This window comes from Malania oleifera, chromosome 10 (assembly GCF_029873635.1).
Source record: "Malania oleifera isolate guangnan ecotype guangnan chromosome 10, ASM2987363v1, whole genome shotgun sequence".
NCBI lineage: Eukaryota > Viridiplantae > Streptophyta > Magnoliopsida > Santalales > Ximeniaceae > Malania > Malania oleifera.
The window spans coordinates 76,094,842-76,111,624 of record NC_080426.1 but is presented as its reverse complement, the minus strand read 5'-3'; the positions used below and the strand labels follow the sequence as shown (position 1 = coordinate 76,111,624).

At 34.5% G+C, this 16,783-nt stretch overlaps 1 protein-coding gene across 1 annotated transcript; it reads left to right on the top strand.

The window, feature by feature from the left end:
• The first annotated feature begins 226 nt into the window (after positions 1–226).
• Positions 227–2,195, top strand: LOC131165791 (ribulose bisphosphate carboxylase small subunit, chloroplastic 3-like). Its single transcript, XM_058123855.1, has 3 exons — positions 227–1,303; positions 1,493–1,621; positions 1,753–2,195. Exons 1-3 carry the CDS (start codon positions 1,148–1,150, stop codon positions 1,987–1,989), a joined length of 522 nt encoding a protein of 173 aa, XP_057979838.1. The 5' UTR covers positions 227–1,147; the 3' UTR covers positions 1,990–2,195.
• Positions 2,196–16,783: the final 14,588 nt, after the last annotated feature.

The following is a 16,783-nucleotide window of genomic DNA, read 5'->3' as shown; positions in this document are numbered from 1 at the left end:
TAGTTATTAATCACCAAATTGAGTTATTAAGAGTGAGAAATAGACCTGGAAAAATAGGTCATAATTCGACGGGTCACGATAGATTCAGGTTTTTGAAAATCAGCCTATTTATAAATGGATCAACCCGTGACCCGTCCATTTATAAACGAGTCAACCCGAGTTTGAGTCGAGTCAACCGTTTATTAGTTAAATGGGTATATATAGGTAAATAAATGGGTCACTCCACATTTAACCAAGAAACCCAAATCTCTTACGATCTTACCCACACCCACTGCTCTTTGCCCTTTGCCCAGCACTGTAGCACCAGCACGTCGTCGCCGTCGCCGCACGCCGTCCCGCTCCCTCTCACTCTCAGTCTCCCTCAGTCCCTCTAAGCTCTCACGATCTCACCCTCAGGCCTCAGTGTCATCGCATGCCATCCCCTCCCTCTCACTCTCAGTCTCCCTCAATCTCTGACTCTCCCTCTCACAATCTCACCCTCAGCCTCCGACTCTCCCTCTCACGATCTCACCCTCAGGCCTCAGTCTCACTCTCAGTTCGACGTCTCGGCTCACTCTCAGCCTGGCATCTCAACTCATTCTCAATCCGACGTCAATCTCCCTCTCTCGACTCTCTCAGACTCACTCCAACGTCGATCTGCATTTTTTTTAAATATTTAATAAATAAAATTAGTATTTTTCTTTAAAAAATAAATTTAAGGTATTTAAAATATATAATTATGTTTTAAACGGATAACTCGACCCGATTAATAAATGGACGGATTAATAAATGGACGGATTAGGATTTACATTGTTATGACCCGTTTAACATGGATCCATTTACAATCCGAACCGTTTACGATCCAACCCGTTTTTCAACCAGTCCGGATCCGGCCCATGAACCCGGCGGACCAATCACCCTCTATGTGTCTCACGTGAAAGCAATTAGAGACGCAGATTTTGATACATAGAAGTCACGGCGCATTTATAATTTCTAATTTTAAAAAGTGTCATGTGGAGTGGGGGAGGGGGGCTAGGGTGGGCACTGTTATTTTCCCAAAACTTGATCCAAAAAACCATTTAACGGGTCCTAGCTAGAATAATTTCTTTGTGCTCTTTAGGTCTCTCATCTCTCTGAACACTGCTCTTCAGCCTTGGCAGTGAAGAAGATGTCCGGAAGCATCCTCTCAAGTTTGGCGACCGGTACCGGTACTTATATTGGCTTAAAACCCACTTCCCCTAAGCTGGTTTTGGGGAAGGATTCTTCATCAGTTGCATGGAGCTTGAAAACTGTCTCTAACGGTTCTAAGATTCGTTGTATGAAGGTAATTAATTCATTTTATAATATTAAGCGATTCAAGCAAATATATATTATCCATCTAGCTAGCTAATTAATTTGATCTAAGCAGTTTGATCTTTATATTATATTTGTATCCCGTTTCATCAATTACTTGTGTAGCTTCTAATGAGGTATATTTCATGTAACTGTACATTGTACGTATGATTGATATCAGACATGGAGTCCCCTAAACAAGAAGTTTGAGACGCTGTCCTACCTGCCACCTCTTTCCGATGATCAGGTTGCCAGACAAATCGAGTACATGCTCTCAAAGGAATGGGTTCCTTGCCTTGAATTTGACGAGGTGATTAATTAATTCATAGAAGATTGATGGGCGTGTGTGCATATATATATATAAACCGATCTGCTGGATCTTTTTATTATTTTTATTTTTATTTTTAATAATTTATCCTGTGTGTGTGTGTGTGTGTATAGTTGGGGACGGTGCGTAGGGAGAACAGCCGTATGCCGGGATACTACGACGGCAGATACTGGACGCTGTGGAAATTGCCGATGTTTGGGTGCACTGATTCGTCCCAAGTCATAGCTGAGATCCAGGAGTGCAAGAAGTGTTACCCAAATGCTTACATTCGCTGCTTGGCGTTCGACAACCAGCACCAGTGTCAGTGCATGTCCTTCCTCATTCAAAAACCCACCTCATCACCTACCTAATTAACACACACGCACCACTTTCTCTCTCTAGTATCTCTCTCAGATCGAGCGTCTGCAGAATACTCGATCGGTTTAATACTACCTGCTTAATATCACTTTCCTTTTTTGTCCGTGGGAATAATATAATTAGGCGATGCTTGAATGTTTTGTAAGATGGCCCGTTTTGGGCTCAGATATATGAAATAATAAGCTTTTAGTTTGAATTATTAAGGTTGCCTTTTTAAAAACACAGTTACTGTTATATATATATATATATATATATATATGCTGAGTAGCACATGGTTTTGGGTTTCAATCCCTGGGGTGGAATCCACGGTTTTGATTTAGATTAGCCATAGGAAGTAGGGGGCTATGCATACGTAGGCCCTCTTGTTTTCTCCAAAAATAATGACACCCAGCCTGTCACTTCTGTTTACCATTTGGATCTTTTGTTGTTTTGCACACAAAGTGTTTCCGCTGGGCATTAGAGGATTCCTTTCTCTTCCCACATTTTTTTTTTTCTTTTTTTTTTACAATAATGATGTTCTGCCGTTGTTAGTTTTGAATATGATATCTATTTTTCTTGTACGAAATTATGTTGCCATAAATATAGGAAACTTAATATCGATCACATAATATTTTTGTATCACATAATACATACCTGCGGCGCTCAGTCGGATCCTAAATCAAAAATTCTAGTTCCATTAAATTAATCTTAAATAAAATATTATTTTAATATTTTCTAGGTCCTTAAATTTTAAATAAATAAATATATTCTTAAATGTAATCAAATTTTTTAAATTACTTAATTCATTTTTCTAAAATACTATCCAACTAGGCTTCATTAGGCTCCACACATTTCAAATTAACATTTAAACTAATATTTAACACTCCCATTTAATTTTCTAAATTATGTTTGCGAGGCCCAAAATTACACCAGCGGCGCTCACCCGGACCTTAAGTTCCGAACATTCTACTTCAACTCCAGATGCTCAACATTTTAACATTTCTAAATTAATCCTAATTAAATAAAAATAAGTCTCTTAATAACCTTCGTATCCCAAATTTGGAGTTTTGTCCACGACGATCCCACGAGAATTCCATCCCACTAGACTTGTAGAGAATTATTTCTAGATTCTCGTAGTGATCTCTGTTCGTCAATCAGGCTTGTAATTTATAAGAAATTATAAAAAAAAAAGGAAAAATTGGCTTATCTTAGGAGATACGCCTTTGCCGCTCCTACCACCGATCCGCTCCGGTAGAAATGACGACAGTAGAGAATGGAGTCCAGCGGTATCTTCTGATTCTCAATCGGGCGAGAATCCGCCACATAACTGAGGAGAGAGAGAGAGAGAGAGAGAGAGAGAGAGAGAGAGTGAGAACTTGGGGGTGGTCTAGCGTAGGAATCTTCTTGCAGAAAGAAAAAAAAAATTTATTTCCTTCTCTAATCCTTCCTTCAGGAAGGATCCTAAAGGATTTATAATAATAATAATATTATTATTATATATATATATATATTATTTATTCAACAATTTAAATTTAACAATACTTAATTAATTAATTGGTTAATAATAAATAATTTTAATTTAATTTAATTTTTTTCCTTTTATTTATTTATATAATTAATTAATTTAATAATATTTAATTAATTAACTAATCAATAATTACTCTTAATTTTAATTTTTTTTAATTAATTTTTTTTCCCGGACTATTACATGGGATTTGAATTTTACATCTGTTATATGTTTGCAAAAATTCAGAAATTTTGGGATATAGGAAAGTTTTCCAAATGATATATTATTTTTTATATAGCAGGAAAGTACAATTTTTCCCATACAGATTATAGTATAAGAGTTTCATTTAATTTGTGTGGCATGAGAAATAGTAAATATAGTACAGAGATTTAATACATAAATTTTTACAGTTATTACAGAACCATGATTTCCAGTTATTACAGAACCATGATATATAGTTATTATAGAGTTATGATTTACAGTTATTATACAGAATTATGGTTATTTCAGTTTATACAGAATCATGGTAAAATAGTAATATACAAACATAGTATTATATAGTATTAGATCCCTAATAGACCAAAACAGATTACAAAACACGATACTGTAGCTAATTTAGTATAAATAGTGCAACAACGCATCTCAAATAGAGTGTAGAGTGATAGTCGATTGTGCCAGAGGAGAGATGAGGAGCTCCCTGTCAATCAGGACTAGGTTGAGGAAGCCAATTGTACTACAAAGGTTTACAGTCTAACTTAGCCTAATAGGCCAGTCAGAGTTAAGTCCAGCCCACAAGCCGCACAACCTGAGCATGCAAGGTTAATTCATGCATACAATTATCCATCTAGGGAAGTTTTCACAGTTATATAATAAATGTATATAATTTTACAAAGAAGATGAACTATCTATTACAGTTAAAAGTATGTTCAAATAGAAAGCTTATTTTAAAAGGCATAGGTATGAGTTATGATATGTTTTATATTGAAATGTTATCACAGTTATAGTTGATTTAATAATTATATTATTCAAGTAAAACTCATCTGTTGGAATTGGTGTGATCCCAAGAGGGGGGTGAATTGGGTTTTAAAAATATTTTAACTAAATTAAACATTTACGTCAATTCACCACATGTCATATCCCATTTTAATTATGATCATGTATGTAAAAACTGAATAAGCAATATGTGCTGACATATATGTGTATCTTATTTAAAATAAATGTGTGCATGCAATTTGTTATAATTATAAATAAACAAGCATACACATATGAAAATTTAAAGAATGATAATCATTTTTAATTCATGAAAACCTGATTTAATATATAAATTTTTCCCTTACCTGATTTCTTGAACTACGCCAACAGGGATCTCGAAAAACACCTGCGGCGTTCACTTGGACCCTGAATCAAAAATCCTAATTCCATTAAATTAACCCTAAACAAAATATTATTTTAATATTTCCTAAGGTCATAAATTCTAAATAAAAAAATATACCCTTAAATTTAGTCAAATTATCAAATATCTCAAATCTCACTCTCGCTTTGGAGTAAGGCCTAGAAAACCCTAATTGGAACTTTACTCATATCAAAATGATGACGATCACGACTAGGACCCCATGGTGGTGTCTGATCGTCGATTCAATAGTAAATTTAACCAGAAATTGAGAAATTAGAAAAAATATACCTTTCCATAGGAATGGTGTCTATGTCACTCCCACGATAAATCCACTCCAGTATAAATATCGGTGACGGAGTTAGGAATCGAACGACACCTTCCGTTTCCCGATCGGTCGAATATTTGTCAAGAAATTAGGGGAGAGAGAGAGACGAAGACGGAGAGTGAACGAGTGAGACAGAGAAAGAAGGAGAAAGTTCAGAGAGAGGGAGAGACGCAGGTCGTAGGCCTCTGCTTACTTATCCTTTTCTTCTCTTTTTTTTTTTTTTTTAACTTATTTAACTTAACTTTTATATATATATATATATATATATATATATATATATATATATCTTTATTCCATTTTTTTGTACTACTTATTTATTTATTTATTTAATTTAATAACATTTAATTAATTAGTTAATTAATTAATAATTACTTTTTTTTTCATACTATTTATTTTTATTTGTTTATTTAATACATTAATTTAATAGTGTTTAACCAATTAATTATTTTAATTAATTTTGTTTTTTAATTATTATTTTTCGGGTTATTACATAAGCAATGCAAGAAACCAAGCATGTGACAACGTTCGAGTTTTGAGTGTTGCTGTGTAGATTAGTTGGTTTTTGATTGTAATCCTAATTGCTAGTGGCAAGCCTTTGAGCTTCAATTGATGTCATTTTCAATACTTGTGTATTTACTCTACTTTGATTTCAATTCTTCAATTTAAATACTATGTCTTTAATTTCCATGCACATTTAGTTCTTTGATTGTCATGAAATCCTAGGGGATAGGATAGCATAGTTAGGAATTCAGTCACTTATACGTAATAGGTTAGGGCTCCTATAGAGTGTTTCATGCTCGCTGAATAGGGTATACCTGAGTTTCCGATTGTACTCCAGACAATTGCTGCACCTTCGCTACCCTATGCTACTAATGGCTCACTTGATCATCTAACCTAGTATGGATAGCTTACCGGACATAGTTATCGCGAATGACGGCCTAAGTTGGATTCATGATTTGAGATTTGCCTTCTAGGAGTAGCTTTAATTACAATTTTACTTTCATTGCTTGTGTGGTTTAAAAAACAACCCAACAATCTTACCTTTTTCCTTTTATGCAAAGCATAGTAAATTAGACTAAAATTGGTAAACAAGTGCACTAGGTCCCTGAAGATCAACACCCGAATCACTCCTTGTTCTAGTGAAATTGGGCTTAGTTAGGTTATAAATATTATTTTTGGTAGTTAATGACCCAAGCCTTTGCGAGCCTACCAAATTTTGGTGTCGTTGTCGAGGACTCAATTAAGGTAGTAAGCCAATTTCTAGTGTAGTATACTACGTGTTTGTTTTTCTTTATTTTCTTTTTTTTTTTAATTTTTGTTTGATATTTGAAATCTTGATTGTGTGTTGAACTTGTATATGTTGGGTTTGCGATCTTTGAATCCCGAGTTAGTGCCTATAGAACTTGAGATTGAGAGATCTCGTAGGTCAATTAGGAAATCTACCTCTAGTCCCGAGTTAGCTGAGTCCTCTAAACCTAAATTCATGGCCGAACCCCGACTAGTTCCCACTTACCAAAATTCGGAACCTCTTGCTCCCCATCAACTTGCAGCGAAGGAGCAACCTCGTCAGCGCCTTAGAGGCTACTTCACACCCAACGCATACACCTCGTCGTATTGTATCCAATTCTTGAATATCGAGGCAGCGCAGTTTGAAATCAAGACCTCTACCATCTTGATGCTTCCTGTTGGAATTGGTGTGATCCCAAGAGGGGGGGTGAATTGGGTTTTAAAAACTTTTTGGCTAATTTAAACAATTCGCCAATTCATTACAGTATCATATCCCATTCAACATGTATACGTGTATGTAAAGCGAGTTTAACAATAAAAGCAAACATACACATGTGCAGTATCTTATTTAAATCAAATGTGTGCTTGAGAACAATTTCGACATTAAATAAACATTCATACACATGCTGAAATTAAAGTGTAGGAATTTAAATAAAATAGAAAGAGCGACACCAGATTTGTTATCGAGGTTCGACCAAACCAGCCTACATCCCCGCCTTGGGCTTACCCCCAAGGATTCCACTATACCTGCTCACTTAACCGGGCGGAGCAAAAGCCTTTTACATCCTCTCCTTACGGGGCGAGGAAAACCCCAGCTCAATTACTAGGCTGAGCCAAACTAGTCTCACTTGCGGGGCTGAGACTCCCCAGTTCAATTCCGGGCTGAACCGAACCGGTCTCACTTGCGGGGCTGAGACTCCCCAGTTCAATTAATGGGCTGAACCGAACCATTCTAATAAAATCATTTTGTACATAAAATATGCTTCTAAAATACAAGCAGAGATGTACAACATTAAAATCTAATATGCATTCTCATATGATTTTGAAATGAAGCTCATGTAAAGTATGAGTTTTCTCTCAAAATATTTTTCAAGTAAAACTTGAGAGTTTGGAAAATGATTGACCTTTATAAAATAGAAGGAGAAGCCTCTCAAGCAAGTATATATTAAATTGATATATGCTCAAGGCTCCCTCTTATATAACCCAAAGAAATTCTCCAACAAATGTATGTCAAAATAAGAGTAGGAGAATATTAGGGTTTTCTTCAAAATGATTGACCTTAGTAAAATTAATCCCAAGAAGGCATTCAAGAAAAGTATATGAGCGAGAATATTAGCCCAAGCCTTCAAGACATTTTTCACAATAAATTTCTCCAAAAAATATTTTTCCAATTAAAAGAATATGGGAGAAATTTAATCTTTGAAAAACATGAAAAATAGAAAGGCCTTCAAGCAATATACATATGAAGAATGTTATATGCTCAAGCCTCTTCAAATATAACCCCAAAAATATTTTCCCCAAAAATGGTTTTCAAAAGAAGAGAATGGGAGACATTTTAATCTTTGAAAATATATCACAAATGAAAGAAGAGGGCCATCAAACAATATATATGTATATGATATATTCTCAAGCCTCTTCACATAAAACCCCCAAGAATATTTTCTCCCAAAATGATTTTCAAATAAAAGGAGAGTAGGAGAAAAATAAGAATTTAAAGAACAAATGGGGTATAGAAGTGTGGGAGAATCAAAGAATGATAAACTAATTTAACAAAGGGATTCTCCAACATTTTCAAGTGTTTTGGGGTTGTATTTATAGGCAAAAACCCCTTGTGACCGTTATATAGCCGTTGGGAACTTAAAATATATTTTTATTTTGAAAACTAGCCGTTTTTCGGCCGTTGGGACACTTTCCCGAGAAGGTCGGTCGACCAGGCTCAAGGTACGGTCGACCGGGGCTTGAAATGAATGAGTTTCGGTCGACCGTAGTGAAGGCTCGGTCGACCAGGCTCAAGGTACGGTCGACCGGGGCTGAAATCAACGAGTTTCGGTCGACCGTAGTGAAGGCTCGGTCGACCGGCCTCTACTTTTCTGCGCAGACACTATTCAGTGTTTTGACCATAACTTTTTCCACACACCTCCAAATTGGATGTTCTTTATATCAATAGAAATCTAAGAGAAATTCCCACAACTTTACTGTTGGAAATATTTTAGGATAATGACTTTTGGTTTGAGAAAAATGTCCATCAATGAGACGGAAGAAACATGAAGGTAGTTTTTCTCTTATGGACACGTTTCAGTGTTTTGGCCATAACTTTTTCTGTGTAACTCCAATTTGGATGGTCTTGGTATCAAACTCAAGATATGGGAAAATACCACAATTTTCATCTTGAACATGGTTTGATATGAGATCCAATTGAGTGAGAAAATTTCTCATTTCTAACATTCGGTCGACTGGCCGGTTGACCGACCCCTTTGAAAAATATAGCTTTTGCCTTCTTTTAACTTTAAAACCATTTAAAAACCTTTGTATAAGTTAGGCATTTTATGAAAAGAGTTCTTCATATTATTTTGAGGTCCTATGGTCAATCTAAGGTCAGGTAGAGCTTCAATTTTAAATCATGTAAGATGCATGCACATTCAACCCTAATTACTATTACAACCCAGAAAAATAAATAAAATCTTCGTGTCTTCTGCTCCTCAATGCTCCATGGAATATGCCGATTGGTGTTCTTCTCAGTGCTCTTTACAACTTCCATTTTGCATTCATCACTTGTGCTTACAGAAACATAAACCTGTTCACACTCAGTTACACAAATGGGATACTGTGGTTTGTCATTATCAAAACAGGGATCGGACTTAAAAAGTCAACAATCTCCCCCTTTTTGATGATGACAAACACATGAGCAAAATTGGGATTGCCTGATAAGGCTCCCCCTTACAATATGCATAAATTCAAAATGATATTCAAAAAGCTCAATCATAAACATGAAGACTTCACAAATTTTCAAGTTGACAGTTAAGCTCAGTGGTTCAATGTGCAGTTTATGTTTGAAGCTATTTTAACAAAATATTCAAGTTTGTGCATTTGTCTTTCCCATTTTGAATAACAAAAGGCAGAGATATAAAAGGGGTTTATAATTTTGCTCAAGAAACATCTCCCCCTTTTGTCATCAACAAAAGGGCTAAACTGAGTAGAAAATAATTTTATCATTTAAAATATACTCAGCAAATAAAACTCCCCCTTTTTGAAGAAAAGAAAAGCTCTCTCCCCTTATGTGATATAACAGTTGGACATAAAAAATTTATAACGGTTTTAAAGATATATGGTAGTTAAGCACAGAACAATTTTTATAACTGGTCATTAAGAAATTAAAAAGCATATGAAAAACAAGATTAGACCAGGATTATCCACAAACCATGACAAATTAAACATATCATAAGACTCGTGAAAGATTTGAGTTCAACACGCACGACATATGATAGAAAATGTAGGTTTGAGCATAAGAGTGGTCTAATGAGTTCAAATGCATTTTATATATGATCCATGAACCAGTTATATAGCACCCTTTTGAAAAAGATTTCATGACACAAAATTTCAAGACAATACAAGCACAGTCATGAAGACGTTTCAGCATACAAGCAAGACATAAAATATATTTTATATAAGTTCAATTCTTGCTTTTATAAATGTATATATATATATATATATATATGTATATATATATATATATATATATATATGTATTAAAATATATCCCCTTAAAATTTTTAATAAATGTAAGGGGCTTATGCTTGTTGAAAAGGAAGCTTTAATTAAAAGCTCAAGCAAGCATCATTTTCCTGGTTAAGCATTTAAGCACGACACAAAGTATGACCAGAAAAATGTAACCATATAGATCCAAGGATGTTAAATAAATTTAAGAATGGGGATCATATGGAAAAACCTAAACCACTGTGGCAAACAAAATATGTTCATTTATTATATTAAAGGAAGACATTAAAATTAATCACAAGCCACAATGAATTTAAAAGCCAAATCTAAGCAGGAAATGTTGTGAGCACAACAAGAAAAAAATAATTTCTAGGTGCTCCCCCTATCAATTTGAATGCGTGCTTAGATTCTTTTAACTACTTATACTGATATAATTTGTGAAAGTTCAAGCAGTATAAGTATGAATTTCATATTTTACTGGATATGTGTTAGACGAATAAATTTCACCAGTAAAATGTCCCTAAACACACATGCGCTAAATATCAAGTACTAAGTCGTGCATGGTGTTCATGTGTACCCGGAACAATTCATATCAAAGATATTCAGTAGAGACAGGATATGATGTTCAAGGTGCCTAGAAAAACGTTGGACTCAAAAAGTAGAAACAATGAGAAATAATGAGAGTCCATGGGTCAATTGATTCTTACCCTTTTTCAAGGATGGGGCTTAACCTCCCCGGTATAGTCTCAAGCATACAAAAGTGCATTAATGTTCAAGGATGAATTTCATTTAAGCACATTCAACACATGTTCATCCTTCTAAATATTACTTAGCATGCAGGAGATTAAAGGCATTTATTTCATTTTCTTTAAAAGTGAGGCTTAAACTCCCCTATATATATTTGCATGCATACATACTTGCATTAAGTTCAGGATGATAGTCATTTAAGAACATTCCTCAAAGAGTTCATCCTTTCAAAAGATTTTCAATATGCAACAAATATAGACATTTTGCACATACTAGCATGATATATTGCATTTCAATTTAAATACACAATAGTCAATCAAGGTTATACTCAAGGGTAATGCAATAGGGGTTCAATAAAGATGACACAACTCAAAATTCACAATGAGTGTGTGAAATGAAAAACTCCCCCTAAGTCATGCAAATTCCTTAGTCAATGAACTATCATCAAAATATGGAACGTTCAATTTAAAATCGGATGATGCTCTACCATTTGGTTCCGGAGTGAAAGTACATAATCCAAAGAATTTTACCAAATGGTGTCCATGAACTAAGTTCATCCTAAAACCCAACCTAAATGTGTACATGCCTTCAAAATACATAGCAGTTTGGATTTCACATGTACTATCTCATGTAATTACTGTGCATCCTAGGTAGGGAAACGTGATGCTTATACTAATCAAAAATTGATTTCACTAGGTATACCAAATAGTATAAGCGGTCCTTTTAATGCAGCTATTCTGGTTATCTGTTAAGAGATTTTGTCATATGTTCAGTATAGTCTTCCTTATAAGCCATAGATGCATCAGAAAATATATATAGAGGCATGAAATAATGTTCATGACCCAAGAACATTTCATATCGAATCATTAGACTTTAAGCACTGGATATAACGTTTAGGGTATTCTCAAGAGCCTCGATATTCAATAAATGAAGATGATGCATATGAATCATTTTTGTGCTTCCTATAAGGATGGAGTTGGGCTCTCCTAGTTATTCGATGATTATGCAAGGATGAATTTTAATTTTCTATTTGGTTTCACTTATCATTTCAAAAATGTTTTAACATTAATTTTATCATAATCATCTTTAGCACAAGGTTTTTGTTTGGGAAAAATCCTATCAAAATTTCGGCAGCATGCCGTTTGTAAATCAGACATTTCCCAATTTTACCATGTACCTAAAATCAGATAGATTCATGCAATCAACAAATAATAGTCCAATTTAAGCATGCGAGAACCTATTTCAACTACCAGCATGCAATTCTCATCAACTGCATCCGCCATGCAGGAGGCATTCTAGACTAAGCATGCAATCAGGTAGTTCAATCAATATATCAAAAAAAAGAATATAAACTATCCATACGAAAATATGATCATTAGGAAAGTGATGGATAGTGGCATTCAGTACAAATAAGTTATCCATCAAATATAATTGAACTTAAATCAAAAGATGGATATATGCATTTATTTAAAACAAATTATCCATTCATGAGAAAATATAGTCATTTAAATAAGAATGGACATAGGCATTTAGCTCACATCAAATCAAATTTAAAATAATATCCATCAATCATAGAGTATATTCATTTAGCACAAATGGATATTTGTATTCAGCTCACATAAAGCGTCCAATGTATATGATAAGCACACTACAAAAAAAAATGTATATTGGATGAATTTTCAAAACATGCTGCTCCCCCTCAATTATGTAGCCAAAGAATTATATGTTCAATTAATTGTATTTGGCATAACAAACATTTTCAAATACGAGGACGAGCTTAGCATAAGATCAATTTCCTAAAACTCAATACTGTGTGATGGACATAGATATGCTATATCCGAGACATTCATACTAAAGCATATATAGCATCAGAATTCTTAGAACAATTAAAACATTTTGTCCATTTGAATGAGATTTATTTAAATATGCTTATGAGGTTTAATTCAAAAGCTGAAAATGACATAAGCATGCACTAGCCACAATATTATCATATATTAACCAATCATAATTATATGTATATATTAAGCTGAGATTGGATAATGTCATTAAAACTCATATGTTGGCTAGATTTTCTTAGGGTTCTCTGTAGAATAATAGAGCATACTAAAATATAATCTTTTAAGCATGCAACTCTATTTAATCATTTAAAGCATTTTGATTCCTTATATATATATCCTAAAATCTTATGAGTATTAATAAGATATTCTTCTCAAGTGCACCTCATAAGACATCATGCTATTATCATAAAAGATTTATCATGATTTATACAAAGATTTAATACAAGATATATCATACAAATCATGACAAGAAATTAATATAAATGTCATATGATTCACGAAAAATATAACACAACATACATAGTATGAATCAATGCATTAAGAATTTAATAAAGTAGAAAGAGGATAGATATACCTTTATGTTTTACTCCTTCTTAGTCATTTAAGCTCGGAGTGGTGTTCATCTCTCTCCCTCGGTTTCTTATACCTCTTATGTTTCCCAATAGACCTTAGTACTCAAAAAAGTAAACTTTATAAGAGTATTAGTAACTAAAGCACAAAAAAAAGTATGCATAGCACTCAAATGATATGCATTGAAACACAAGTCATGCAAATTCAATTCATTTTCAAATTTTGGAAAATTATGCATTTTTAAAATCATTTTTCAATGGGATATGACAATACTCACAAATACTTTCCAAATCCTCCAATCAATTGATTTTACAAAATCATTTTCAATAATCAAACGGTAAAATCTATATAATATAAGCAGTGGAGGAATTGCAAAATATTGACCCTCAAAACAGGGATACACCGAAAAATGAGTCGTTGCAATCTTTATGCAAATAGTTGTTAAGCTTATTGCAACCGGGCTCTGATACCAATTGTTGGAATTGGTGTGATCCCAAGAGGGGGGGTGAATTGGGTTTTAAAAACTTTTTGGCTAATTTAAACAATTCGCCAATTCATTACAGTATCATATCCCATTCAACATGTATACGTGTATGTAAAGCGAGTTTAACAATAAAAGCAAACATACACATGTGCAGTATCTTATTTAAATTAAATGTGTGCTTGAGAACAATTTCGACATTAAATAAACATTCATACACATGCTGAAATTAAAGTGTAGGAATTTAAATAAAATAGAAAGAGCGACACCAGATTTGTTATCGAGGTTCGACCAAACCAGCCTACATCCCCGCCTTGGGCTTACCCCCAAGGATTCCACTATACCTGCTCACTTAACCGGGCGGAGCAAAAGCCTTTTACATCCTCTCCTTACGGGGCGAGGAAAACCCCAGCTCAATTACTAGGCTGAGCCAAACTAGTCTCACTTGCGGGGCTGAGACTCCCCAGTTCAATTCCGGGCTGAACCGAACCGGTCTCACTTGCGGGGCTGAGACTCCCCAGTTCAATTAATGGGCTGAACCGAACCATTCTAATAAAATCATTTTGTACATAAAATATGCTTCTAAAATACAAGCAGAGATGTACAACATTAAAATCTAATATGCATTCTCATATGATTTTGAAATGAAGCTCATGTAAAGTATGAGTTTTCTCTCAAAATATTTTTCAAGTAAAACTTGAGAGTTTGGAAAATGATTGACCTTTATAAAATAGAAGGAGAAGCCTCTCAAGCAAGTATATATTAAATTGATATATGCTCAAGGCTCCCTCTTATATAACCCAAAGAAATTCTCCAACAAATGTATGTCAAAATAAGAGTAGGAGAATATTAGGGTTTTCTTCAAAATGATTGACCTTAGTAAAATTAATCCCAAGAAGGCATTCAAGAAAAGTATATGAGCGAGAATATTAGCCCAAGCCTTCAAGACATTTTTCACAATAAATTTCTCCAAAAAATATTTTTCCAATTAAAAGAATATGGGAGAAATTTAATCTTTGAAAAACATGAAAAATAGAAAGGCCTTCAAGCAATATACATATGAAGAATGTTATATGCTCAAGCCTCTTCAAATATAACCCCAAAAATATTTTCCCCAAAAATGGTTTTCAAAAGAAGAGAATGGGAGACATTTTAATCTTTGAAAATATATCACAAATGAAAGAAGAGGGCCATCAAACAATATATATGTATATGATATATTCTCAAGCCTCTTCACATAAAACCCCCAAGAATATTTTCTCCCAAAATGATTTTCAAATAAAAGGAGAGTAGGAGAAAAATAAGAATTTAAAGAACAAATGGGGTATAGAAGTGTGGGAGAATCAAAGAATGATAAACTAATTTAACAAAGGGATTCTCCAACATTTTCAAGTGTTTTGGGGTTGTATTTATAGGCAAAAACCCCTTGTGACCGTTATATAGCCGTTGGGAACTTAAAATATATTTTTATTTTGAAAACTAGCCGTTTTTCGGCCGTTGGGACACTTTCCCGAGAAGGTCGGTCGACCAGGCTCAAGGTACGGTCGACCGGGGCTGAAATCAACGAGTTTCGGTCGACCGTAGTGAAGGCTCGGTCGACCGGCCTCTACTTTTCTGCGCAGACACTATTCAGTGTTTTGACCATAACTTTTTCCACACACCTCCAAATTGGATGTTCTTTATATCAATAGAAATCTAAGAGAAATTCCCACAACTTTACTGTTGGAAATATTTTAGGATAATGACTTTTGGTTTGAGAAAAATGTCCATCAATGAGACGGAAGAAACATGAAGGTAGTTTTTCTCTTATGGACACGTTTCAGTGTTTTGGCCATAACTTTTTCTGTGTAACTCCAATTTGGATGGTCTTGGTATCAAACTCAAGATATGGGAAAATACCACAATTTTCATCTTGAACATGGTTTGATATGAGATCCAATTGAGTGAGAAAATTTCTCATTTCTAACATTCGGTCGACTGGCCGGTTGACCGACCCCTTTGAAAAATATAGCTTTTGCCTTCTTTTAACTTTAAAACCATTTAAAAACCTTTGTATAAGTTAGGCATTTTATGAAAAGAGTTCTTCATATTATTTTGAGGTCCTATGGTCAATCTAAGGTCAGGTAGAGCTTCAATTTTAAATCATGTAAGATGCATGCACATTCAACCCTAATTACTATTACAACCCAGAAAAATAAATAAAATCTTCGTGTCTTCTGCTCCTCAATGCTCCATGGAATATGCCGATTGGTGTTCTTCTCAGTGCTCTTTACAACTTCCATTTTGCATTCATCACTTGTGCTTACAGAAACATAAACCTGTTCACACTCAGTTACACAAATGGGATACTGTGGTTTGTCATTATCAAAACAGGGATCGGACTCAAAAAGTCAACACTTCCCAACTTTAGGAATCCGACTGAAAATTTATACAAGCATCTAGATGATTTTCTTGAAATTTGTTCCACCATCTGTATACCTCACTTTGGTGATGATGCCCTCCATCAAAGGTTATTCTCGTTCTCTTTGAAGGACAAAGTCAAATATTGGCTGAACTCCTTAGAACCGAACTCAGTGACCAACTGGGCCACCGTGCAACATAAGTTCCTAAAATGGTATTTTTTCCATTAGGAAAACTAACCAACTGAAGAAGGTAATCACGAGTTTCTCCCAATTGGATGGGGAACAATTTTTCAAAACTTAAGAACGCTTTAGGGACCTTTTGCGTAAATGCCTACATCATCAAGTCCCTAGGTGGCAATAATTTCATACCTTTTGTGAAGGGTTCGCTAAGCAAGATAGGTCCATGGTTGATGCATCTTGTGGAGGTTCTTTCCTCACGAAGCACGAGAACAAGGCTTGGACTCTCTTTGAGACCCTCGCCGAGAATTCTCAACAGCATACTATTATTGCTTGTAGACCATCACAACCTTCATCTTTCCATCCT